The sequence below is a fragment of the Trachypithecus francoisi genome, unplaced genomic scaffold, assembly GCF_009764315.1.
Source record: "Trachypithecus francoisi isolate TF-2019V2 unplaced genomic scaffold, Tfra_2.0 Lachesis_group4, whole genome shotgun sequence".
NCBI lineage: Eukaryota > Metazoa > Chordata > Mammalia > Primates > Cercopithecidae > Trachypithecus > Trachypithecus francoisi.
Window position 1 is genome coordinate 18,368,460 of NW_022681469.1, and position 27,242 is coordinate 18,395,701.

The 27,242-nt window shown below is 46.5% G+C and overlaps 1 protein-coding gene across 3 annotated transcripts; it reads left to right on the plus strand.

Moving 5' to 3' along the window:
- The first annotated feature begins 2,880 nt into the window (after nt 1-2,880).
- On the plus strand, nt 2,881-26,284 carry MKRN1 (makorin ring finger protein 1). Of its 3 annotated transcripts, none has more exons than XM_033194997.1 (8): nt 2,881-3,293; nt 10,327-10,455; nt 18,474-18,703; nt 19,204-19,430; nt 22,473-22,687; nt 23,446-23,556; nt 24,111-24,249; nt 24,612-26,284. In XM_033194997.1, exons 1-8 carry the CDS (start codon nt 3,106-3,108, stop codon nt 24,822-24,824), a joined length of 1,452 nt encoding a protein of 483 aa, XP_033050888.1. In that variant the 5' UTR covers nt 2,881-3,105; the 3' UTR covers nt 24,825-26,284. The 3 variants fall into 3 exon arrangements, with proteins under 3 accessions (XP_033050888.1, XP_033050891.1, XP_033050890.1); XM_033195000.1 differs by lacking the exon at nt 2,881-3,293 and adding an exon at nt 3,463-3,613; XM_033194999.1 differs by lacking the exon at nt 2,881-3,293 and adding an exon at nt 3,503-3,850.
- Nucleotides 26,285-27,242: the final 958 nt, after the last annotated feature.

The window sequence follows — 27,242 nt, forward strand, 5'->3', positions numbered from 1 at the left end:
CTCAAAGTAGAGACTACAGAAAAGTCGAACTTAAGGGCTTATGAAAAACTGCCTATGGAAGCTCAGAGTTTAATACGTTGCATCTGAGTGGACAGTAGGCCTTATGGGGAAAAATAATTAAATACGCTCTCAGGCCCGGAGTGGTAGTTCATGCCTATAATCCCAGCACTTAGGGAGGCCAAGGCAGGAGCATCACTTGACCCCAGGTGCTGGAGACCAGCCTGGCCAATATATAGTGAGACTCCATCTCTAAACAAAATTAAAAGTTAAGTACACTTTACTTTTCATAGTTTTAGAAGTAATCCAGGCCGGGCGCGGTGGCTCACGTCTGTAATCCCAGCACTTTGAGAGGCCTAGGCGGGGGGTTTGGCGGGGATCATGAAGTCAAGAGATCGAGACCATCCTGGCCAACGTGGCGAAACCCTGTCTCTACTAAAAATACAAAAATTAGCTGCGTGTGGTGGCATGCATCTGTAGTCCTAGCTACTTGGGAGGCTGAGGCAGGAGAAGCGCTTAAACTCGGGAGGCAGAGGTTGCAATGAGCCGAGATTGCGCCATTGCACTCCAGCCTGGTGACAGAGCGAGACTCGGTCTCAAAAAAACAAAATAAAACAAAAAAAAGAAGTAATCCTCAGAAGTTAGGATATTCCTTATTTCTCAGCCTTAAAATAGAAGGCTGTATTTACAAGAGACTTCTTTGGGGCCCTCCCTTCCCCAGATCTAGGAGATACTAACTGAGAGTCTGACAACTTTGAAAGTCTGAAAGAAACATTTACCACCTATTGTGTCTCTGAAGGTTACTACCTGTATGGTAGCCTCTATTTGCCACAACATGGATAAACCTGCAGGACATTATGCTAAATGAAATAAGCCAGACACAAAGAACAATACTACATTATCTCACTTATATGTGAAGATGTGAAAAAGTTGAATACATGAGTAGAACAGTGGTTTACCAGGAGTGGAGTGGGGAATGGGGACATCTAGGTCAAAGGAGACAAAGCTGCAGCTGCGTAGGATGAATAAGTCTAGATATCTAATGTACCACATGAAGACTATGATTATTGTTAATAGATAATATTGTATTGTATACTGGAAAATTGCTAAGAGTAGAGCTTGGGTTTTTACCACAAACACATACACAAAATATTCATTTGAGGTGATATGCTAAATCTGCTTGACTGAGGTAATCACTTCACTATGTACGTGTATATTAAAACAATGTTTTACACCTTAAATATATACAATTTTAAAGATGCATTTAAAAAAAAGCTAGGGCCGGGCGCGGTGGCTCAAGCCTGTAATCCCAGCACTTTGGGAGGCTGAGACGGGCGGATCACGAGGTCAGGAGATCGAGACCATCCTGGCGAACACGGTGAAACCCCGTCTCTACTAAAAATACAAAAACTAGCCGGGCGAGGCGGCGGGCGCCTGTAGTCCCAGCTACTCGGGAGGCTGAGGCAGGAGAATGGCGTAAACCCGGGAGGCGGAGCTTGCAGTGAGCTGAGATCCGGCCACTGCACTCCAGTCCGGGCGACAGAGCGAGACTCCGCCTCAAAAAAAAAAAAAAAATAAAAAATAAAAAATAAAGTAAAAATAAAAATAAAAAAAAGCTAGGATATTCCAGACATATTTTGTTACTCATTTTGTATTCACTGCAGTGTCAAAAGCACAACGCAAAGGATTGTTGTTTTTTTTGAGACGGAGTCTCGCTCTGTCGCCCAGGCTGGAGTGCAGTGGCGCAATCTCGGCTCACTGCAAGCTCCACCTCCCGGGTTCACGCCATTCTCCTGCCTCAGCCTCCCGAGTAGCTGGGACTACAGGCGCCCGCCACCACGCCCGGCTAATATTTTTGTATTTTTTAGTAGAGACGGGGTTTCACCGCGTTAGCCAGGATGGTCTCAATCTCCTGACCTCGTGATCCGCCCCCCTCCCTCTCAAAGTGTTGAGATTACAGGCGTGAGCCGCCGCGCGCAGCCAATGCAAAGGTTTTTAAACAGACTCTCATTTAATTTTCACAGCCATCTCTGGAGTAGGTACTATTATGTATTATTATTATTATTTTGAGACGGAGTTTCACTCTGCCGCCCAAGCTGGAGTGCAGTGTGGCGCGATCTCGGCTCACTGCAACCTTCGCCTCCGGGGTTCAAGGAATTCTCCTGCCTCAGCCTCTGAGTAACTGGGACTAGCCACTACACCCGGCTAATTTTTGTATTTTTAGTAAAGACGGGGGTTTCACCACGTTGGCCAGGCTGATCTCGAACTCATGACCTCAGGTGATCCACCCACATTGGCCTCCCAAAGTGCTGGGATTACAGGCGTGAGCCACTGCGCCTGGACTATTATTATATTATTATTGTCATTTTTACAGAGGAGAAAGCAGGAGCACCAAGAGGTAGGATAATTTGCTGGAAGACACACATAGCTTAGAAAGGAAGCCGGGAGATAAGGGGAACAGCCCTTCAGAGCATTGCTCAGCCAAAATACTTGGCCAAGATCTCATCTCTGATACCAGGAATGATATAACCTTTATTAACTGTTTACCATGTACCAGGCACTAAGTTCAGTGATTTCTAAAGACATGTAATCCTCACAGCAACCATATGTGGGTCTGCTGTCATCCTGATTTGAGAGAGGCTGAAACTGAGGCTCAGAACAGGTACCTAGCTCAAATCTTACTAGAGAATTGGGAAAGTGTATATTCAAACCCAGGTCTTCCGACTGCGGGTTCCTAGTCCCCAGCCCCGCTCCACTATATCAGCCTCTGCTAGGAAGCAAGCCTCTAACTGTGGACTTTCGTCGCTGGGGTTTCGAGCCCAGGACACACCTGTACAGAACCCCCGCGAGCCCCGCCCCTTTCCCAGAGGAGACGTCCCCTCCACCAATCAGCGGCGCCGTGGGCGGGCCGCGGGCGCGCACGCTCCGGCCCCGCAGTTGAAGTGGCCAGAGCGCTCAGAGAGGCGACGCATAGCAGGCGGGGACGGAGCGGGTGCCTCAGTGTCCTTCCCCTCCCCTCTCCTGGCCTCGCCGTCCTCTCCCCGCAGCCGGACCGGAACTATGTGATCCCGGAAGTTCCGGGGCCTTTGCTGTGTGGGATAAACAGTAATGGCGGAGGCTGCAGCTCCAGGAACAACAGCCACAACATCAGGAGCAGGAGCGGCAGCGGCGGCGGCGGCAGCAGCCTCCCCCACCCCGATCCCCACAGTCACCGCCCCGTCCCTGGGGGCGGGCGGAGGGGGCGGCGGCAGCGACGGCAGCGGCGGCGGCGGCTGGACTAAACAGGTCACTTGCAGGTAGGACGTTGCGCGGCGGAGCGCCGGCCGCGGGGAGGGGGCCGCGGGCGAAGCTTGCGGCGCGGGAGGGAGGAGGGCGGCCGGCCGGCGGCGAGAGGCGCGGGAAGGCGGGGACCGGCGTTGTCTCGACCTCTGCAGCCCTCGCGGCCGCCGCCGCCGCGTTCCCCCAGTCACTGCGTCAACCCCCGCTGGACCGCGGAGACCTCAGCGCTGTCCGCGGGGGCCTGGCGGTGCGCGATTGCTGCGGAGCCGCGGGACTGCACCGCCGCTTACCCTTCCCTGAGCGTTGCCTGAGCTGGCTGTGAGCGCATCGGGGAGAGGTGGGCTGGCTCCTCCCCTGCCGCTGGAAGGATGCCCCCGCCGCTGCCTCCGGCTCCCGGGGCTCGGGAGATGGGCTCTTCCAGCCGGTCTCCCAGCGATCCTCTCCGGGCCTAGATACCCCGCCGAGGGCCCCAGCGAGCTTGCCTGGCTCCCGGCCCTCTTCTCCCTCCGTGCCATCCGTTTGTAACGTCTTTTCACGTCCCTCGGTCCCTCCGCCCCCCATCCTCCGCCCAACTGTGAGAAGAAGCTTTTGTATTTCTTCTTTGTATGTTTGTCGAGGTTGGCGGTGATGAGCTTTGTCTTAGAAGCAGGCGTTCGGGGGCCGCGGTCGTCTTCTCCACCCGCGGTTTTTTGAGCTGCAGATTATTACCCTCCCCCAGCGCTGTGTTCCTCTTTTGAAATTTACGCATCTACTGAAGGGAGTGAAAGGGCTCTTCGCTCCCGGAAGAGAGAGGTTTGGTTTTGGTTTGATATGCGAGACTTAAATATTGGAAAAATTAAGGGATGGCGGTTGTATGGATGTGTACACTCGTAAACAAAAACTACCTAGCTCTACGCAGAAGAGGGCATTTAATTGTGCGTTTTTTATATTCCAGTTTTTAAATAGTGATCAGTAGCGACTGTAAGCTTTTCTTTTTCTATCAGTTGAATAAATCAGCTGAAATGCCGGTTTTCACCTAGGTGGTGTAATTTAAATGCAAGTATGTAAAAACGATTCCTAATAAGAATTTGTAGTGTTAAGGGTGAAATTTGAAACCTTCCCAGTCTTTGATGTGATACATTTATCCTGGCGACCTTCGAAGCTCTCTCAGCCTTTGATAAGCTTAGTTATTTTACATAATGGGATGTAGAAAGCAGAAACGCAATTTCAGATCACTTGTCTTATTCATCGGTGGATTGTAAAAGTGGAATATTGCAAGGAATGATGATTTTAAAGTTTCTAATCAAGAAGCAAATTATTTGAATATCTGTTTCCCTTTTACAGTGCTACAGTTGATCTATATGTGCTAGTTACATCTTTTAAAAATTAAAGCCGGCCTGTCGGGGTGGCCAGGTCGGCGCGGTGGCTCACGCCTGTAAGGGAGGCTGAGGCGGATCGCCTGCGGTCAGGAGTTTGAGACCAGTCTGGCCAACATGATGAAACCCTGTCTCTACTAAGAATATGAAAATTAGGCCAGGCACGGTGGCTCACACTTCTAATCCCAGCAGTTTGGGAGGCCAAGGCAGGTAGATCACGAGGTGAGGAGTTCAAGACCAGGCTGGCCAAGATGGTGAAACCCCGTCTCTACTGAAAATACAAAAAACATTAGCCGGGCGTGGTGTCAGGCCCCTGTAATCTCAGCTACTTGGGAGGCCGAGGCAGGGGAGTTGCTTGAACCCAGGAGGCGGAGGTTGCGGTGAGCCGAGATCACACCACTTCACTCCAGCCTGGGTGAAAGTGAAACTCTGTCAAAAGAAAGAAAAGAAAGAGCTTAGATTTACTAGTTTTTGGGGTTTTTTTTGTATAGCTTTTTGCTTGAGACTTCTTTTGTTGTTGTGCAGGTTACTTGATAGGTCTGGGATTTTAGTATTTGACATTGTTTTCAGTTGTTCTTGGTACCAACACGATCTCTTACTAAAAACTATTTTCTCCTTTAGATAGAGGAATGTCAACTATGATCTTTTTTTTTCTTTTTGAGACAGTTTCCCTCTTGTTGCCCAGGTTGGAGTGCAAAGGTGTGCTCTCAACTCACCAGAACCCCTGCCTCCCAGGTTTAATTGATTCTCCTGCCTCAGGCTCTGGGATTACAGATGCCTCGGTAGCTGGGATTACAGGCATGCACCACCACACCCGGCTAATTTTGTATTTTTAGTAGAGACGGGGTTTCATCATGTTGGCAAGGCTGGTCTTGAACTCCCGACCTCAGGTGATCTGCCCCCCTCGGCCTCCCAAAATGCTGGGATTACAGGCGTGTGCCACTGCACCCGGCCTAACTATGATCTTTATTGTACACTTTGAGCTTTCTGAGAAGAGCAGGGCCCTATTTTATCTGCAGGACTTTCTTTCCTCAGTTCTGGCATAGAGCAGATACTCAGTAAATGCTTGAATGATGTTGATAAAGCCATACCTAGAATTACCCACTTTAACAGGAACTTTGTAAGATTCTTCTCCTTCCATTTAAAAAAAAAATTGTAAATTACTAAAGACAAAGTACTTAATAGAACACATGTGTGTCTTTCTTTTTTCCTTTCTTTCTTTCTTTTTTTTTTGAGACGGAATCTCGCTCTGTTGCCCAGGCTGGAGTGCAGTGGCAAGATCTCGGCCCACTGCAACTTCTGCCTCCCGGGTTCAAGCGATTCTCCTGCCTCAGCCTTCTGAGTAGCTGGGATTATGCCCAGCCACATGTGTATCTTTCTGGAACTTACGTTATTCAATCATTCAGTAAGTAAACATTGCAGGCCAGCAATGGGAGACACAATATTAGGTGCTCAAGAGAGTGCAGATGTGTATACTGTATTATAAACAAACATTTTCAATATGTTTGCTAGGTAAACGTCCCCTAAAGAGAATCAGGTAGAGGTGTGGTTTAGTGTTTGTGCTGATTTCTCCCTATAGCACATCCCTCCTGTATCTAGGAATTTGACTAAAGCTGTTTTCTTCACTTAGGGTGTAATCCTCTTAAGTTAGTTTTGATTAGAATGTTTTTAATTGCTCGGAATCACCTGTATTTTCTTACTGGTTACATTTTTTCTGATGTTTCTCCTGAGGTTTTCATTGTGTTTTATTTCTGCCGCTTAAGTAAAACCTAAGAATACCTTTCCTCAGAAACTGTGTTATGCTGCCACCACCAGGCTGTTTTTCATATCTTTTATTAGAGAAATACTAAGAAATAGAAATAGGCTCATTGCATCTGCTACCTTGAGTTACCTTGAGTGTGTGCAGTTAGAACAGTTAATACTTAAAGAGAAGTTGTAATTCGAATTTAGACCCTGCTTTATTAGAGTGCTTCTGTAATGGTAGATGAGTGTTCTGGTAGTTGAAATAATACACAAAAACCAAAGGTTTTTTGATTTTTCAAAAAACTCTTTTCTTTATTTTTCTTTTTCTTTTTCTTTTTCTTTTTTTTTTTTTGAGACGGAGTCTCGCTCTGTCGCCCAGGCTGGAGTGCAGTGGCCGGATCTCAGCTCACGGCAAGCTCTGCCCCGGGTTCACGCCATTCTCCTGCCTCAGCCTCCTGAGCAGCTGGGACTGCAGATGCCCGCCACCTCGCCCCGCTAGTTTTTGTGTGTGTGTGTGTTTTTTTTTTTTTTTTTTTTTTAGTAGAGACGGGGTTTGTTTCACCGTGTTAACCAGGATGGTCTCCATCTCCTGACCTAGTGATCCGCCCGTCTCAGCCTCCCAAAAGTGCTGGGATTACAGGCTTGAGCCACTGTGCCCGGCCTATTTTTCTTTGTTTTTATTTTTTGAGATAGGGTTTCCCTCTGTCCCCTAGGCTGGAGTGCAATGGCAGTGTCTTGGCTCATTGCAGCCTCCACCTCCCAGGCTCAAGCAATCAAGCAGTCCTCCCGCCTGAACCTCCCCAGTAGCTGGAATTACAGGCACATGCCACCACTCCTGGCTAATCTTTTTTGCATTTTTGGTAGAGACGGTTTCACCCTGTTGCCTAGGCTGGTCTTGAACTCCTAAGCTCAAGTGTGTTTCACCCGCCTTGGCCTCCCAAAGTGCTGGAATTACAGGTGTGAACCACCATGCTCGGCCTTGAAAGTTGTTCTTTTTTTGAGACAGAGTTTCTGTAGTCGAAGCTGGAGTGCAGTGGCATGATCTCGGCTTACTACAACCTCTGCCTCCTGGTTCAAGCAATTCTGGTGCCTCAGCCTCCCGAGCACCTGGGATTCCAGGTGCGTGCCATCACGCCTGGCTAATTATTTGTATGTTTAGTAGAGAAGGGAAAAATGTGGTTAACATAACTTAAAAATCGGCTGGGCATGGTGGCTTACACCTATTAATTCCAGCACTTTGGGAGGCCAAGGCAGGCAGGTCACTTGAGGTCAGGAGTTCGAGATCAACCTGGCCAACATGATGAAACCCCGTCTCTACTAAAAATACAAAAATTTGCTGGGTGTGGTGGCGGGCACCTGTTAATTGCAGCCATTCTGGAGGCTGAGGTGGGAGAATTGCTTGATCCCAGGAGGCGGAGGTTGCAGTGAACCAAGACTGCGCCACTGCACTCCAGCCTGGGTGACAGAGCGAGACTTCATCTCAAAAAAAAAAAAAAGAAAGAAGGAAGGAAATCCTTCTAGAAATTCTTTATCTGAGTGCTGTGATGTCCGTAGTGAAATTTATTACTTGGAAACTACCTAGTGATTGTGAGAGGAAATAAGTAATAAATATTTAGATGGTATTAAAAAGGTTATGCAGCTGGGAAAGAAAAATTAATTTGCTATTGGTACCGTGATTCACCATCACATCTAGCTGTCTTCTACAGCCTTTCATTCTTTTTTTTGGAGACGGAGTCTCAGTGGCGTGATCTTGGCTCACTGCAACCTCTGGGCCCCCCACCCACCGTGGGTTCAAGCAGTTCTCCTGTCTCAGCCTCCTGAGTAGCTGGGACTACAGGTGCGTGCCACCATGCCTGGCTAATTTTTTTTTTTTTGTATTTTTAGTAGAGACAGGGTGTCACAGTTTTAGCCAGGATGGTCTCGATCTCCTGACCTCATGATCCACTTCCCTCAGCCTCCCAAAGTGCTGGGATTACAGGTGTGAGCCACCATGCCTGGCCTAATTTTTGTATTTTTAGTAGATAGAGGGTTTCACCATGTTGGCCAGGCTGATTTTGAACACCTGACCTCTGGTGATATACCCGCCTCAGCCTCCCAAGTGCTGGGATTACAGGTGTGAGCCACCATGCCTGGCCTAATTTTTGTATTTTTAGTAGATAGAGGGTTTCACCATGTTGGCCAGGCTGATTTTGAACACCTGACCTCTGGTGATATACCCGCCTCAGCCTCCCAAAGTGCTGGGATTATAGGTGTGAGCCACAGGGCCCACACTACGGCCTTTTATTCTTTCTTTTTTTTTTTTATTTCCGGATCTCAGATGATCCGCCCAATTTAACCTCCCAAAGTGCTAGGAATACAGGCGTGAGCCACCACCCAGGCTCTTCTACCTTTTTCTTTTTCTTCTCTCTCTCTCTTTTTTTAATCTAAGATGGAGTTTTGCTCTTGTTGCCCAGGCTAGAGTGCAGTGGTACAATATTGGCTCAGTGCAGTCTCAGCTCCCTGCAGCCGCTGCCTCCTGGGTTCAAGTGATTCTCCTCTCTCAGCCTCCTGAGTAGCTGGGATTACAGGCTTGTGTCACCACGCTCAGCTGATTTTGTATTTTCAGTAGGAACGGGTTTCACCATGTTGGTCAGGCTGGTCTCGAACTCCCAACCTCAGGTGATCCACCTGCCTTGGCCTCCCAAAGTGCTGGGATTACAGGCGGGAGCCACCGCGCCCAGCCTTCTGCCTTTATCTAACAAGTACATGTTATGTGGACAGATAGTAGGAGATAAAAGGGGGAATAAACCGGTCTTTACCCATCAGGAATTTATAATCTAGTTTGATAAACAGTGTACTCACTCATTAAAAGTTAAATATCAAAGTAAGAAATGTCACTGCAGATGAATTGATTAAATGCCATATCTGTAATTTATAGAAGTTCCTAAAGAGGTTGTTAAGATGCCTAGAGATGCTCTGAGGGTGCTGTTTGGTTCTCTTGTACCCTTACAGGGTAACCTGGCAGTTTGTTTTCTATCTTGGCAGCCACTATTAGTTTTCTAAGAGGCACAGCAGCAGGGGGATTCTAGTAAATTTTGTCTTTATTACTGGACAGTGTCTCTCATGGAGTCAGAGTCTGCACGGTGGAAGGAACTTCAGAAGTAATATATGGCCCAGGCTTTCACCGAAGGCAAACTCAACTTGGGTAGTGACATTAAGGTGAATTTGGATGATGTGTTTTTTTTGGTGGTGTCATTTAAAAACAAGACACCTACTTATATTCATTGGTTTTTGTTTGGAGGAGAAATTCTTTGACGTAGACTATCTTTTTTTTTTCTTTTTCTTTCTTTTTGAGGTGGAGTCTCTCTCTGTTGTCCAGGCTGGAGTGCAGTGACTCAGTGGCGTGATCTCAAGCCCAGGAATCTGAGGCCTGCCTACGCAACATAGCGAGACACCCATCTCTACAAAAAATTAAATTTGAGGGTTACTTGTTTAACATCCATAGATAATACACCTAGACATTTCTGAACTAGGAAGACAGAAAAGCCCTACCCAATTTTCTTTTTAAGGTGGAGTCTCGCTCTGTTGCCCAGGCTGGAGTGTAGTGGCAGGCTCTTGGCTCACTGCAACCTCCGCCTCCCGGGTTCAAGCAATTCCCCTGCCTCAGCCTCTGAGTAGTTGGGATTATAGGCGCCTGCCACCATGCCCGGCTAATTTTTTGTATTTTTAGTAGAGATAGTGTCTCACCATATTAGTCAGAATGGGCTTGATCTCCTGACCTCCCAATCTGTTCACCTCAGCCTCCCAAAGGTGCTAGGATTGCAGACATGAGGCACCCAGCCCGGCCCTTTCTTTGTGTTTATTCCGTATGTTTATGTATTTGATGGTTGAATATATTAGCCATGAATACTAATTGGTTTTAATCTTTTCAAGGATTGATTTTAATCCAGTTTTGTGTTCCTTTGTCTCACAGATATTTTATGCATGGGGTTTGTAAGGAAGGAGACAACTGTCGCTACTCGCATGACCTCTCTGACAGTCCGTATAGTGTAGTGTGCAAGTATTTTCAGCGAGGGTACTGTATTTATGGAGACCGCTGCAGGTAAGAATTTGTTTATAAATTTCTTCAGGGGTGGGTTGGAGGAAAATGTAAAAGATGTAATTCTGATAGCTTTATATGTCATTGATTAAAAATAATGCTTTGAAAATGACTCTTGACTGGGCAGTGGCTCATGCCTATAATCCCAGCACTTTGGGAGGCTGAGGTAGGAGGATTGCTTGAGCTTGGAAGTTTGAGACCAGCCTGGGTAACCTAGTGAGACCTCGTGTCTACAAAATATAGAAAAATTAGCTGGGCATGGTGGTGTGCGTCTGTAATCCCAGCTACTTTGGAGGCTGAAGCAGGAGAATTGCATGAACCCGGGAGATGGAGGTTGCAGTGAGCCAAGAGCCTGCCACTACACTCCAGCCTGGGCAACAGAGCGAGACTACCTTAAAAAGAAAATTGGGGCCGGGCGCGGTGGCTCAAGCCTGTAATCCCAGCACTTTGGGAGGCCGAGACGGGCGGATCATGAGGTCAGGAGATCGAGACCATCCTGGCTAATACGGTGAAACACTGTCTCTACTTAAAAATACAAAAAAAAACTAGCCGGGCGACGAGGCGGGCGCCTGTAGTCCCAGCTACTCGGGAGGCTGAGGCAGGAGAATGGCGTAAACCCGGGAGGCAGAGCTTGCAGTGAGCTGAGATCCGGCCACTGCACTCCAGCCTGGGTGGCAGAGCAAGACTCAGTCTCAAAAAAAAAAAAAGAAAAAAAAAAAAGAAAATTGGGTAGGGCTTTTCTGTCTTCCTAGTTCAGAAATGTCTAGGTGTATTATCTATGGATGTTAAACAAGTAACCCTCAAATTTAATTTTTTGTAGAGATGGGTGTCTCGCTATGTTGCGTAGGCTGGTCTCAGATTCCTGGGCTCAAACAATCTTCCTGCCTTGGCCTCGGAAAAGTGTTGGGATTACAGGCATGAGCCACGGAACCTGACCCACCCCAAATTGAGTAACTTAAAACAGTGAACATTTATTATCTCAGTTTCGGGGGTTGTGGATTCTGTGAGTGCCTTGGCTGGATAGTTCTAGCTCAGAGACTCTTAAGAGATGGCAGTCAAAATTTTAGCAAGGGTAGTAGTCGTCTGAAGACTTGATGAGGACTCCAGGATATATATATATATTTTTTTTTTTTTTTTCTTTCTTTCTTTTTTTTGTGAGACTGAGTCTCGTTCCTCTGTCACCCAGGCTGGAGTGCAGTGGCAAGATCTGGGCTCACTGCAACTTCCGCCTCCCAGATTCAAGCAATTCTCCTACCTCAGTTTCCCGAGTAAGATGGGATTACAGCTGTGTGCCACCATGCCCGGCTAATTTTTTTATATTTTTGGTAGCGACAGGGTTTGATCATGTTGGCCAGGCTAGTCTCAAACTCCTGACCTCAAGTGATCTGCCCACCTCGGCCTCCCAAAGTGCTAGGATTACAGGCATGAGCCACGATGCCCAGCCAGGATTGTTTTTTGTTTGGTTTTTTGTTTGTTTGGTTTGGTTTAAGACAGTCTTTCTCTTGTCACCCAGGCTGGAGTGCAATGGCACAATCTCGGCTCACTGCAACCTCCGGCTCCCAGGTTCAAACAATTCTCCTGCCTCAGCCTCCTGAGTAGCTGGGATTACAGGCATGCACTGCCACGCCCAGCTAATTTTTGTATTTTTAGTAGTGACGGGGTTTTCACCCTTGTTGAAAGGATGGTCTCGATCTCCTGACCAGCCCACACCAGCCTCCCAAAGTGCTGGGATTATAGGCATGAGCCATCACGCCCGGCCCACGCACCCCACTAACTTTTGTATTTTTAGTAGAGAGGGTGTTTCCCCATGTTGGCCAGGCTGCTCTCAACACTTGCGCCCAGGCAGTCTGCCTGCCTGCCTCTGCCTCCCAAAGTGCTGGAATTACAGACCTGAGCCACCATGCCTGGCCCACACGGGCCTTTTCATAGGGATGCTTTAGTGTCCTTTCTGCTTAGCAGCTAGCTTTCCCCAGAGCAAACAATTTAACAGAGGAGACGAGGAGACACCACAGTGCCTTTTATGACCTAGTGTCAGGAGTCATGTAGTGTCACTTCCACTGATTCTGGACTAAGTCCAGCCCACATGTAAAGGGAGAAGATTGGGCTCCAACTTTTGAAGGGAGACATGTCAAGGAGTTTTGGACATACTTGAAACCACTACCCTCGGTAAGACTTGACAGTGTTACAGTCAATGTTTTTTTTTGTTGTTGAGATGGAGTCTTGCTGTCTCGCCCAGGCTGGAGTGCAGTGGCGCGATCTCAGCTCACTACAACCTCCGCCCCCTGGGTTCATGCCATTCTCCTGCCTCAGCCTCCCGAGTAGCTGGGACTACAGGCGCCCGCCACCTCGCCAGGCTAATTTTTTTGTTTTTAGAGGTGGGGCTTCTTTTTTTTTGAGGCGGAGTCTCTGTCGCCCGGGCTGGAGTGCAGTGGCCGGATCTCAGCTCACTGCAAGCTCCGCCTCCCGGGTTTACGCCATTCTCCTGCCTCAGCCTCCCGAGTAGCTGGGACCACAGGTGCCCGCCACCTCGCCCGGCTAGTTTTTTTGTATTTTTAGTAGAGACGAGGTTTCACCGTGTTAGCCAGGATGGTCTCGATCTCCTGACCTCGTGATCCGCCCGTCTCGGCCTCCCAAAGTGCTGGGATTACAGGCTTGAGCCACCGCGCCCGGCCGAGATGGGGTTTCAACGTGTTAGCCAGAATGGTCTTGATCTCCTGACCTCGTGATCCGCCCATCTCGGACTCCCAAAGGACTGCGATTACAGGCGTGAGCCACCACGCTTGGCGTCATAGTCACTTTAACTGTCATTATCAGAAAATCTAGTGTGAGTCACTGGGTTCAAATGATTAGAGTTCAGAACCTGACATTATTGATGGGGTGGGATATTAATATTAAGTCATCCCACATCTGTTTATTAAAGAGTCCAGTCAAGATGGGGGGGAAGAGATCTTTTTCAAATGACTGTGTAGGATTTCAGAAGTTGATCCCATGAAAACTTTTGTTTAGTTGTTATTCATTTTGCCCTCTGCTAATTTGTCATTAGAGTATTGCTGGAAAGAGGGAAAAGTGACACAGAGACATTATTCTCAAACTCTCCACCAGGTATGTCTTTTTTTTTTTTTTTTGAGACAGTCTTACTCTGTCGCCAGGCTGGAGTGCTGTGGCATGATCTCGACTCACTGCAACCTCCGACTCCCTGGTTCAAGCAATTCTCCTGCCTCAGCCTCGCAAATAGCTGGGATTACAGGCATGCGCCACCATGCCCGGCTAATTTTTGTATTTTTAGTAGAGAGAGGGTTTCACCGTGTTGGCCAGGCTGGTCTCAAACTCTTAACCTCAGGTGATCCACCTGCCTTGGCCTCCCAAAGTGCTGGGATTACAGGCGTGAGCTACGGCGCCCAGCCTCTCCACTAGGCATGTCTTCTGCAGTCCCAATATAAAAGGCAGAAAAAGTAGTGAGAACTTTACCCTACAATGATGAATGGGGGAATCTTTGTGGTGGTACAGTCTCTGCAGGTATTGAGGCTAATTGTAGGGGAGCTGTGTTCCTTGAACTGGGTTCCAGTCTTTTGAGAGTTACTGCCAACTGTTACTGGGGCAGGAGGAGTTGAATATTGATGAGAGTGAAGAATCCAACCTCCCAAGCAGAGGGATGAGAATAGACTTTGAGATAGAATCAGAAGGCTATAGTTAATTAGCATTTGGTCCCTATTTCAGAAGTGCTCATCTGAATGGACTGTGTGGATAAGTGAATGGAAAAATTGAAGGTTAAATTGAAGAAATCTGTGCTAAGCCCTAGGCTTTGCATATTAACCAGCTTATTTTTCAGGCAACTTTGCCAGCCCCAAATAGTTTTGAGACCAGAAGAAATTAGGTAGGTTCCCTATTTTGGTAAGCCTCTGATATTGAGGCAGATGCACATGGCTCAACTTCAAAGTTGAAAGGGACTGGGCACGGTGGCTCACACCTATAATCCGCGCACTTTGGGAGGCTGAGGCAGGTGGATCACTTGCGGTCAGGATTTTAAGACCAGCCTGGTCAACATGGTTAAACCCTGTCTCTACTAAAAGTACAAATATTAGCTGGGCATAGTGGCATGTGCCAGTAATCCCAGCTATTTGGGAGGCTGAGGTGGGAGAATCACTTGAACCCTGGAAGGTGGAGTTTGCAGTGAACCTAGATAGTGCCACTGTGCTCCAGTCTGGGCAAAAGAATGAGACTTAATCTTAAGAAAGGGCGGGGGGAGGGGGCGGCTGGGCATGGTGGATCACGCCTTTAATCCCAGCACTTTGGGAGGCTGAGGCAGGTGGATCACCTGAGATTGGGAGTTCGAAACCAGCCTGACCAACATGGAAAACCCCGTCTCTACCAAAAATACAAAATTACCCAGGCATGGTGGCGCATGCCTGTAATCCCAGCTACTCTAGAAGCTAAGGCCAGGAGAATCACTTGGACCTGTGAGGCGGATGTTGTGGTAAGCCGAGATCGTGCCATTGCAGTCCAGCCTGGGCAGCAAGGGGGAAACTCCGTCTCAAAAAAAAAAAAAAAAAAATGTTGAAAGGAACCTTAATTGGTTTTTTGTTTCTTTCTTTCTTTGTTTCGAGATCTGGTCTTGCTCCCTTGCCCAGGTTAGAGTGCGATGGTGTGAACATGACTTACTACAACCACCACCTTTGGCTAAGTTTTTTGTTTTGTTTGTAGAAACAGGGTCTCCCTATCTCATCCAGGTTGGTCTCAAACTCCTGGTCTCAACTGATCCTCCCACCTTTGCCTCCCAATATGCTGGGATCATAGATGTGAACCCACTGGGCCTCCTGACCTCTTAGTTTTCTTTTTAATAAGGATATAGCTGCCTCTTTTCTTTTTTTTTTTTTTTTTTTTTGAGGCAGAGTCTCGCTCTGTCGCCCAGGCTGGAGTGCAGTGGAGCGATCTCAGCTCACTGCAAGCTCCGCCTCCCAGGTGCACGCCATTCTCCTGCCTCAGCCTCCCGAGTAGCTGGGACTACAGGCGCCCGCCTCCATGCCCAGCTAATTTTTTTGTATTTTTAGTAGAGATGGGGTTTCACCGTGTTAGCCAGGATGGTCTCGATCTCCTGACCTTGTGATCCCCTTGCTTTGGCCTCCCAACATGCTGGGATTACAGGCGTGAGCCACCGCCCCCGGCCGTAGCTGTCCCTTTTCTAAAACTTTAAAGGATGAGCCAGAGTTGAGCTGGGTTTAGATCTCATAGCATACAGTGAAAGAAAGAGAAACTATAGTAGTCTACTTGAAAGTTTGGTGATAATTGTTGATTACTGGCTGATATGGGTGATTATTAAAAGATTGATTATGGACTAGCTAAAGAAGGAGTCTTGGCCGGGCGCGGTGGCTCAAGCCTGTAATCCCAGCACTTTGGGAGGCCGAGACGGGCGGATCACGAGGTCAGGAGATCGAGACCATCCTGGCTAATACGGTGAAACCCCGTCTCTACTAAAAAATACAAAAACTAGCCGGGCGAGGTGGCGGGCGCCTGTAGTCCCAGCTACTCGGGAGGCTGAGGCAGGAGAATGGCGGAAACCCGGGAGGCGGAGCTTGCAGTGAGCTGAGATCCGGCCACTGCACTCCAGTCCGGGCGACAGAGCGAGACTCCGCCTCAAAAAAAAAAAAAAAAAAAAAAAAAAGAGTCTTAAAGAGAGGCCTGCTCTGTGATTGCTTGTTTCCTATTAAAATTATATCTAGGAACTTAAACCTACTTCTTACTCTTTTTTTTTTTTTGAGATGGAGTCTTGCTCTGTCACCAGGCTGGAGTGCAGTGGTGTGATCTTAGCTCACTGCAGTCTCCACTTACTGGGTTCAAGCGATTCCCCGACCTCAGCCTCCTGAGTAAGTGGGACTACAGGTGCCCACCACCATGCCCAGCTAATTTTTTTTTGTATTTTAGTAAAGACAGGGTTTCACCATGCTGGCCAGGATGGTCTCGATCTCCTGACCTGGTGATCCACTCGCCTTGGCCTCCCAAAGGGCTGGGATTACAGGCATGAGCCACCACGCCTGGCCACCTACTTCTTACTCATAGTGTTGGGATCCTTTTATGTAACTTGCTCAATGCCCTGGGATTTCCCTCTTCATAGAGGGAGTAGATCATTGATAATGAAGGACAGCATCATAGCCACAACAGTTTAGAGGATTTTCTGCATCAATGTTTTGTAATGATGGTGCTGTTGTTTAGTGAGGCCAGTTCTTTGTTGCTGTTTTGGGACTGACTATTCTTTGGGACTGTTTTGCATATTGCAGATACCTAGTATTCTCCCAGAATGCCATTATAATTCCCAGTCTTTGTTTCTGGACACCCTCTGGGGAAAGGGGCGATATTGTCTTGGTTGACTTCTTTCTTTTTTTTAAGACAGTCTCGCTGTGTCGCCCAGACTAGAGTGTAGTGGTCTTTCTTTTTTTTTAAAACAGTCTCGCTGTGTCGCCCAGACTAGAGTGCAGTGGCACAGTGTCACAACCTCCACCTTCCTCCTCAGCCTCCCAAGTAGATGGAATTACAGGCGTGTGCCACCACGCCTGGCTAAATTTTTTTTTTTTTTTTTTTTTTTTTTTTTTTTGTTGAGACGGAGTCTCGCTCTGTCGCCCAGGCTGGAGTGCAGTGGCCGAATCTCAGCTCACTGCAAGCTCCGCCTCCCGGGTTTACGCCATTCTCTCGCCTCAGCCTCCCGAGTAGCTGGGACTACAGGCGCCCGCCATCTCGCCCGGCTAATTTTTTGTATTTTTTTTTTTAGTAGAGACGGGGTTTCACCGTGTTAGCCAGGATGGTCTCGATCTCCTGACCTCGTGATCCGCCCGTCTCGGCCTCCCAAAGTGCTGGGATTACAGGCTTGAGCCACCGCGCCCGGCCACGCCTGGCTAAATTTTGTATTTTCAGTAGAGATGGGGTTTCAGTGTGTTGGCCAGGCTGGTCTCGAACTCCTGCCCTCAAGTGATCTGCCTGCCTTGGCCTCCCAAAGTCCTGGGGATTACAGGTGTGAACTACCGTGCCTGGGCTGGCTTGGCTGGCTTCTTGTTTGGAGTTTTGACTTTTGGACCAACTGAAGAATCTGATACTTTAAAATACTAAAGGCCACAGAAGCAATGGGGTGGGAGTTGTAAACCAACCAGGGAAAGAAAGAGTTGTCTTCTCTCATAGAGACAGAAAAATTGATTAAACTTCCTTACACATTTATACTAGGCTGGGCGGGGCAGATCACTTGAACCCAGGAGACCAATGTAGGCAACATGGCAAAACCCTGTATTTACAAAATAAAAATTAGCTGCGTGTGGTGGTGTGTACCTGTAGTCCTGGTTACTGGGGAGGCTGAGTGAGGTGGGAGGATCACCAGAGCCCAGGGAGGTTGAGTGCAGTGAATTGTGATCATGCCACTGCACTCCAGTCTGGGTGACAGAGCGAGACCTTGTCTCAAAGAAAACAAAAGATAGAAGCCGGGCGCGGTGGCTCAAGCCTGTAATCCCAGCACTTTGGGAGGCCGAGACGGGCGGATCATGAGGTCAGGAGATGGACACCATCCTGGCTAACACGGTGAAGCCCCGTCTCTACTGAAAAAAAAAATACAAAAAACTAGCCGGGCGAGGTGGCGGGCGCCTGTAGTCCCAGCTACTCGGGAGGCTGAGGCAGGAGAATGGTGTAAACCCGGGAGGCGGAGCTTGCAGTGAGCTGAGATCCGGCCACTGCACTCCAGCCTGGGCGACAGAGTGAGACTCCGCCTCAAAAAAAAAAAAGTAAAAGAAAGAAAGAAAACAAAAGATAGAAAGTGTGTAAAAATAATTAATTTTTTGGGGGGAAATTATCTTTTAAACCAGAGAGTTGTTTTGTTTTGTTTGTTTGCCCACCTCCATACCCAGCTAATTTTTGCATTTTTAGTAGAGATGGGGTTTCACCACATTGGCCAGGCTGGTCTTGAACTCCTGACCTCTGGTGAAAGTGCTGGGATTATAGGCGTGAGCCACCACACCCAGCCGACTGCTTACTTTTGATTTTTTTCTTAGATATGAACATAGCAAGCCATTGAAACAGGAAGAAGCAACTGCTACAGAGCTGACTACAAAGTCATCCCTTGCTGCTTCCTCAAGTCTCTCTTCGATAGTTGGACCACTTGTTGAAATGAATACAGGCGAAGCTGAGTCAAGAAATTCAAACTTTGCAACTGTAGGAGCAGGTTCAGAGGACTGGGTGAATGCTATTGAGTTTGTTCCTGGGCAACCCTACTGTGGCCGTAGTAAGTATTCTGAAGAAGAAAATAAGAGTTAGAGGGCTTGGATAGCAGTTCATCCATTTGTTTAGCTTTGACAACTTTCCCCTTTCTGATTCCATTCCTTTTTTAGTTTAATCTTAGTACAGTACTTTAGTTTGGATTACCTAAGATTTACAGATAGAGTGAAGGAAACTTTGAATCCCAGTGAAATGAATTCAGAATGTTTTGAAAAACTGAATCCTCTCTTTAATGAGTACTTTTTGAAATAAATTTCAGTTACCCAAGACGTAGATAAAGAAGCAGGGTTTTTTGTTTTGTTTTGTTTTGTTGTACAAGTCTAATCTTAGAAATACCAGTGTTAGAAAACATTCCTTTCTTTCAAGTGAAGAAATGAGTTCAATAGACTGTTTTGGTATTTAATTGCAGTTTTATTTTCATGTTTTGAAGTTAGATTCTCAGTTCCCTTATAGTTCATGTATCTGCCTTATTGTTTGGACTTTTATCGCCCTCTTACACATTTTCAGCTGCACCTTCCTGCACTGAAGCACCCCTGCAGGGCTCAGTGACCAAGGAAGAGTCAGAGAAAGAGCAAACCGCCGTGGAGACAAAGCAGCAGCTGTGCCCCTATGCCGCCGTGGGAGAGTGCCGATACGGGGAGAACTGTGTGTATCTCCACGGAGATTCTTGTGACATGTGTGGGCTGCAAGTCCTGCATCCGATGGATGCTGCCCAGAGATCACAGCATATCAAAGTAAGTCTTTAGGGAGTGTGTGTGTTATTAGGTGTGATAATCATTATTTGCCTTTTCACAGCATTGTGGGTTTATTTCAGAGAAACATTTGATGAATTGAATGGTTATCAGTGAGTAGGGAAGTTTTCCTTCCTTGGGCTTCTTGGATGCTTTATCAAGAAGTCCAGTGAACAAAATTAACTGGGCATGGAGGCGGGTGTCTGTAGTCCCAGCCACTTGGGAAGCTGAGGCAAGAGGATCGCTCAAGCCCGGGAGGTTGAGGCAAAAGAAAAAAAGAGGTCATACTTCCAGAACTTCAGACTATGGACTTCTAACATTTTTTTCCTCTTTTAAAAAATAATGTTGGCCAGGCGGCGCGGTGGCTCAAGCCTGTAAGCCCAGCACTTTGGGAGGCCGAGACGGGCGGATCACGAGGTCAGGAGATCGAGACCATCCTGGCTAACACAGTGAAACCCCGTCTCTACTAAAAAATACAAAAAACTAGCCGGGTGTGGTGGCGGGCGTCTATAGTCCCAGCTACTCGGGAGGCTGAGGCAGGAGAATGGCGTAAACCCGGGAGGCGGAGCTTGCAGTGAGCTGAGACCCGGCCACTGCACTCCAGCCTGGGCGGCAGAGGGAGACTCAGTCTCAAAAAATAAAAAATAAAAAAAAAAAATAAATAAATAAAAAACAAGGTTTCTGAGATTCAAGCTGAATATATTTAATCTTTTGAAAATGCACATTTCATTGGTTTTTAGAATATTTACAGAGATGTGCAACCATTGCCATTTTACAAATTTTAGGATACTTTGATCATCCTACACCCATTAGCAGTCACTCTTCGTTCCACCCTTCCTCCAGCTCCTGGCAATAACAAATGTGCTTTGTCTTTGGATTGGCCTATTGTGGACATTTCGTATAAATGGAATCCTGTAATGTGGTCCTTTGTGACTGGCTTCTTTCACTTAACGTACTGGTTCTCCATGTGGTTGTGTGTATCTGTTCTTAGATTTTTTTTTTTGAGACGGAGTCTCGCTCTGTCGCCCGCGCTGGAGTGCAGTGGCCGAATCTCAGCTCACTGCAAGCTCCGCCTCCCGGGTTTACGCCATTCTCCTGCCTCAGCCTCCCGAGTAGCTGGGACTACAGGCGCCTGCCACCTCGCCCGGCTAGTTTTTTGTATTTTTTTTTTAGTAGAGACGAGGTTTCACCGTGTTAGCCAGGATGGTCTCGATCTCCTGACCTCGTGATCCGCCCGCCTCGGCCTCCCAAAGTGCTGGGATTACAGGCTTGAGCCACCGCGCCCGGCCTGTTCTTAGTTTTGATGGCTGAATTATTGTCATTGTATGGCTAGACCACATTTGTTTTTCCATTCATGAGTTGATGGACACTTAGGTCATTTCCAGTCTTTGGCTATTATGAATAAGGCTGCTAGGAATATTGGTATATAGATTTTTTTGTGGAGATATGTTTTCAGTTCTCTTGGGTATATATACCTAGGAGTGGAATTGCTGGGTTACGTAGGAACTGTATGCTTTGTGTTTTTTTTTTTATTTTTATTTTTATTTTTTTTATTTTTTTATTTTTTTATTTATTTTTTTTTGAGACGGAGTCTTGCTCTGCCACCCAGGCTGGAGTGCAGTGGCCGATCTCAGCTCACTGCAAGCTCCGCCTCACGGTTTACGCCATTCTCCTGTCTCAGCCTCCGGAGTAGCTGGGACTACAGGCGCCCGCCACCTCGCCCGGCTAGTTTTTTGTATTTTTAGTAGAGACGGGGTTTCACCGTGTTAGCCAGGATGGTCTCGATCTCCTGACCTCGTGATCCGCCCGTCTCGGCCTCCCAAAGTGCTGGGATTACAGGCTTGAGCCACCGCGCCCGGCCCGCTTTGTGTTTTGAGAAACTGCCATACTTTTCCAAAGTGGCTTTAGGATTTTACATTTCCAGCAGCAATGTATGGGACCCAGGGTAGGTTCAGAAGACAGTGTATTACAAACTTTAAATTTATTGGAGCAAAGTTTGCTTCTAATCATTTCTGTCTCTTTTAAATTTCCATCTGTTTAAATTTGGTTGTAGGGGGTAAGGCATGTTATAAGGTAGACATAATTTGATCCCTATCTGTATGTTACAGCTATATATTGAAATAGTGGAACCTACCTCTGAATATATGGATGTTTTTTCTTTTAAAGGTTTAGGAAAAGACATGTTTAGTGATGATGTGAGATTATGGATGACATTGCTTTTCTGTATTTTGTTTGTTTGTTTGAGACAGTCTTGCTTTGTCGCCCAGGCTAGAGTGTAGCAGCAGCATAATCTCGGCTCACTGCAGCCTCCGCCTCCCTGGTTCAAGCCATTCTCCCACCTCAGCCTCCGGAGTAGCTGGGACTACAGGAGTGCACCACCACGCCCAGCTAATTTTTGTATTTTTAGTAGAGACGGGGTTTCGCCATGTTGGCCAGGATGGTCTCGAACTCCTGACCTCATGTGATCTACCCAACCTTGGACTTTTATAAGTTAAAATATGATGTCCACAGAAAAATTGGTACATGAATGTTCTTGGCAGCATTATAATAGCCCCAAAGTGGGCTAATCTAACCTAAGTGTGCATCAATCTATCAAGCTGAGTAGTTGAAAAATCTCTAAGATGTTTTTCTTTAACGGCATAAGAGAGTTACGTGCCTGTCACCCTTATTTTCTGACAGGTTTTAACTAGAGTCTTAACCTCATGTAGAAACCAGAAATAACAAACAGTATGGAAAACTGTCTTTAATATAGTTGAGCTCCAGGTTTGGGGCAGAGAAAATTGGGTAATGTTTCAGTTCCCAAAGTTGAGTCTTCATAGTTTGATTTTCTAGTATTGTTAAGTACCACCGCAAAACAAACAAACGAACAAACAGAAAACGCCACACCTGTGTGTACTAGTCAGCAAAGCTGATTTTCTTGTCAGCTTGGGAACATTGTTTCTTCAGTTGACTGTTTGGTTCTTTGAACGTGCATCGTTAACTGTTGCTCAAGTTTTTCAGGATTCAATGACTCGATTCCACTTGTTTTCTCTCCACCTTCTCTAGTCGTGCATTGAGGCCCATGAGAAGGACATGGAGCTCTCATTTGCTGTGCAGCGCAGCAAGGACATGGTGTGTGGGATCTGCATGGAGGTGGTCTATGAGAAAGCCAACCCCAGCGAGCGCCGCTTTGGGATCCTCTCCAACTGCAACCACACCTACTGTCTCAAGTGCATTCGCAAGTGGAGGAGTGCTAAGCAATTTGAGAGCAAGATCATAAAGTGAGACTCCTCCCCAGTCTTCATTTGTGCTTTCTCTTTTGGGGAAGAATTTAGTAACTTGTGCCAACTTTCAACCAGATGGACCGCATTTAAATGCATGCATTTTAATCTTGAAACTGGGATATTCTAATGGGGATTTCTTCTTTGTATTTCAGCTAGCTTCTAGGTTAGTTGGTCTATCTATCTACTTTTATTTGAATGAGGAAACCTTGTGTATCAGTTAGTAGAATCTTCGTGCTTTTTCTGAGGAGATTGTGTTTAATGGATTATTAGCCAGTTTAGGCTCAGTGAACAAACTGATCTAGCTCTGAATGTATGTTTCCTGACGTTTTACATTTTCCACTTTCCTATTCCATTCATTAAGCTAGCCAATAATCCACCATCCTTTAAAGATTGTTCTCATAACTGAACAAAAACCACATAATCTAAACAGAGCAAAGCTACAAGAAATAAATTTATTTAAACGAAAGAAAAAGGAGTCTGTGTGAAATGTCTTCTTTTGTTTTTGTTTTCTACCTAAGTTATCTTTAAAAAAAAAAAAAAAAGAACTGGCTAGCCATTGAGTTGGATTTATAAAGGAGGTTGTTTTGCTTGAAAGAAATGGTCAGTTGTGTGACAGTATGTGGAACCCTTTCAGGAAATGCCCACGTGCCTTTCAGTTTAGTCTTTAAGTCTGGAGGCGACACACCAGGGTGTGTCCTTGAAGAGTGGGCCTGTGAAAGGGGAATTTGCATTGCAGCCTGTTCATTGTTTCCCAGGTCCTGCCCAGAATGCCGGATCACATCTAACTTTGTCATTCCAAGTGAGTACTGGGTGGAGGAGAAAGAAGAGAAGCAGAAACTCATTCTGAAATACAAGGAGGCAATGAGGTATGAGCACTGCAGCCTTTTCTCAAGCGAAGAGCCCAACAGAGCTTGGGTTCACTTTGAAAAGAATGGTGCTGCATTATACACTCCTACCTCCTTCCTACCCTTCTTTGACTTCCCAGGAGAATTTATTTTGTCACCCTGATAACACTTAACCCAGTACGTATCTTGCTATAACACAGTCCTTGGGGTCCATACCAAGGGACTGTGTTATAAAGAGGTCTCTATTGTTGACAAGTAAGGCCCCATGAGTGGGGTTCTACGTTATTCTGAATCCATGTCATAGCTGTCCTATGTTCTTCTGTGTTGGCTTTCTAGAAGATTTTCTCTCTATGGCATCTGCAGAGCTATTAACCAGCATAGACTTGAACAGAGTTACCGGTTTCTAGTTAGTGTTTCTTGCATTGGCACACACATGTTCATAAGAACACATCTTGGGGAGGGCTGTAAGCTGACATACTGGTTCTATCCCTACCTGTTTAAAGAAACCCCGGATGATAGTCAAATACAGACCTGAAATCCACTGTGAATAAGGGTTGCGATATTTTCCTTTCCAGCAACAAGGCGTGCAGGTATTTTGATGAAGGACGTGGGAGCTGCCCATTTGGAGGGAACTGTTTTTACAAGCATGCGTACCCTGATGGCCGTAGAGAGGAGCCACAGAGACAGAAAGTGGGAACATCAAGCAGATACCGGGTAACTCTCACTGTTTTCTTAAAAGAGGGGAAATTCCAAGGTATCAGTTGAGTCCTGCACATACTGGGGTAGGGGAAGGAAAAGGTTAACGCTCAGGTCTGGGAGCGAAAGTGTAGGGTATTAAAGGAGGAAACAAACCTCAGAAACCTGGGAGGGATAGGAAAGGAAAAAATGTGTGTTAAAGTTGTAGCCTAAACGATTTCCATCAAGTAACCATAGGGGAGGAAGTGGTAAATGGAAACCCTAACTAAGAAGTCTGGTTCGTCATGCCCTCTGGTGTGCTGGACGTTTTGCCTTATAAACAACAGGATAGAAGATACTGCTCGACAGTGCCATCCCTATCATGGCCTTGTTTTTTACAGGCCCAACGAAGGAACCACTTCTGGGAACTCATTGAGGAAAGAGAGAACAGCAACCCCTTTGACAACGATGAAGAAGAGGTTGTCACCTTTGAGCTGGGCGAGATGTTGCTTATGCTTTTGGCTGCAGGTGGGGACGACGAACTAACAGACTCTGAAGATGAGTGGGACTTGTTTCATGATGAGCTGGAAGATTTTTATGACTTGGATCTATAGCAACCTTGCGTGGCGTGTGAACTGGTCCACTGACCCCAGACAGCAGCTGTGCCCTGTGGTGGTGTGGCAGGGCCTGTGTTCTCTCCTAGGCAGGCCTCTCAACTCCAGGTGCTGTCCTAAGAATTTTTACCCAGGGCCTGTCTTCTCAACCCCTCACCTTTCCCTGAGGAGTGTGTTGTTCTCCCTGTTGAAAAAAGTTACAAAAATAAATCTTAAAAGTTAGTTTTTTGTAACACAAATTTAACTGTCAGACAGTTAGTGTAGGTGTGTTGCGTCATCTGTTTTCAACCAGATTGCGTTTATGGACTTTTCACACACTCATTTTGAGGACCCCAGGTTCAAAAGTAAAAGCAGTGGCCCTGCTTTGGGGTCCAAGAATAGGAGTGATGGGTGAAGGGACCTAAGCTGGCCAATAGCCCTCTGCCCCAGACATGGGATGTGGATCCTTGAGGTTTCTGGTGAAATCTGCACAGCTGTGTTTTTTTATCTGTTCCCTACCACGTGCACTTGTTCTGTGGTTTTGGTCTCTTGTTTAATTGCACACAAGTAATACTACTGGGTAACCAGAATCAGGTGTGAATGTGTTAAGATTTCTACTGTTTTGCATGATAGGAAAATTGAGAAAGAATACATATAAAAGATAAGAGAGGCATAACATCAATGGAGAGTTGGAAGTTGACTCCCAAGGGCTGACATGGTGTGTGTGAGTGTGGGTGTGTGATAAGCTTCTCATACCTGCATAGATGCAGTATTCTTAGCCTTAGTAGAAAACCTTGGTTTAGTGGTTTAAGCCTTGTGTGACAGATAGATCTTAAAGGGCAAAGCAGTATATTGGTAGTTGTCAATGTAGCAGTGCTAGCTCTGTCTATATAAATAGAGAAAGGGGGTTAGCCATAGAGGTTAAAACTACCTGGTTATCCCATATATTAACACAAACTGGGTCTTGGATACACAGTTGTATTTAATGTTTTACGATCTAGCCTTTCCAGTACAGGCACTTTCTGAAGAAACCTTTGTCCTCATTTGGGGCATTTTGTTGTCGGGTTTTTAGTGTTTGTTTTTGTGAGTATTTGCCTCATTCCACCCCTGAGCTTTCAGGTAGACAGATGTGGTTCAAAACTCTGTTCTAAGGTGTTTGTTGTAGTGGAATAATGGGTTTGCAGTGATAAGTCATACTTTGCCACCGAAGGGGAGGGCTTGGGAGAATCCCTGAGACTAGCTAAAGTTAAGTTGTTGGAAGAACTCCTTGATTGGAAATTTTGCCTTTGTGTTTTGTTGCTCTGTTTCCTGAAAGTAACTCGGGGATGCTCCTGGGTTGTCCATCTACTGCTTTGATTCCTTGGATCCCGCCCATTCTTTCACTTTAAGAAAAAACAAATAATTGTTGCAGAGGTCTCTGTATTTTGCAGCTGCCCTTTTGTAAGAAGCACTTTTCCCAAATAAAACAATTGAAAAAAAAAGTTGGCTATTCTGTGTAATGAGCTGTTTTGAAATGTGCCAATGTCAAAGAATAATGTTTTTCTTTCACTGACTCTTCGATTGGTCTCTTGTCAGGTGTTCTTGAGGATAGGTAATTTGAGAAATGTGTGTGAGAGAGAAAGGGGAACCTTAACTAGCTGGGGTCATCAAACAATTCTATACTTGAAAATGTTCAACACTAACACTGAGCCACCTGATCAGCAAAAGGCACCAGCAGTTTTCTGCCACCATGCACTTGTGGTTGAACTTGCTTCGTGCCCTCAGATAACGGGGGAAGGTCATAACATAATTGTGTTTTGAAAGCTTATTGTTCTGCATCATCATTTTGTGAATTTTTAAGGCGTTTTCATTATTGTGAATTTTTTGTGACTGAGAACCACTCTGCCATTCCCATGGAAGACCTTCAGGTGACCTTTTTTCCACACTTGTAAAAATAACTTCCTCGATTTTAATATTTATATTAAGAATTTATGGCCAGGCATAGTAGCTCATGCCTGTAATCCCAGCACTTTGGGAGGCTGAGGCAGGCCGATCACGAGGTCAGGAGTTCGAGACCAGCCTGGCCAACATGGTGAAACCCCATTTCTACTAAAAATACAAAAATTAGCTGGGTGTGGTGCTGCGTGCCTGTAATCCCAGCAACTCGGGAGGCTGAGGCAGGAGAATCACTTGAACCTGGGAGGTGGAAGTTTCAGTGAGCCGAGATCGCACCATTGCACTTCAGCCTGGGCAATAGAGTGAGAGGGAGACTCCACCGCAAAAAAAAAGAGAAAGAATTTATGCTATTGGGGCCGGGCGCGGTGACTCACACCTGTAACCCCAGCACTTTAGGAGGCCGAGGCAGGCGGATCATGGGGTCAGGAGAGCGAGACCATCCTGGCTAACACGGCGAAACCCTGTCTCTACTAAAAATACAAAAAATTAGCCGGGCATGGTGGG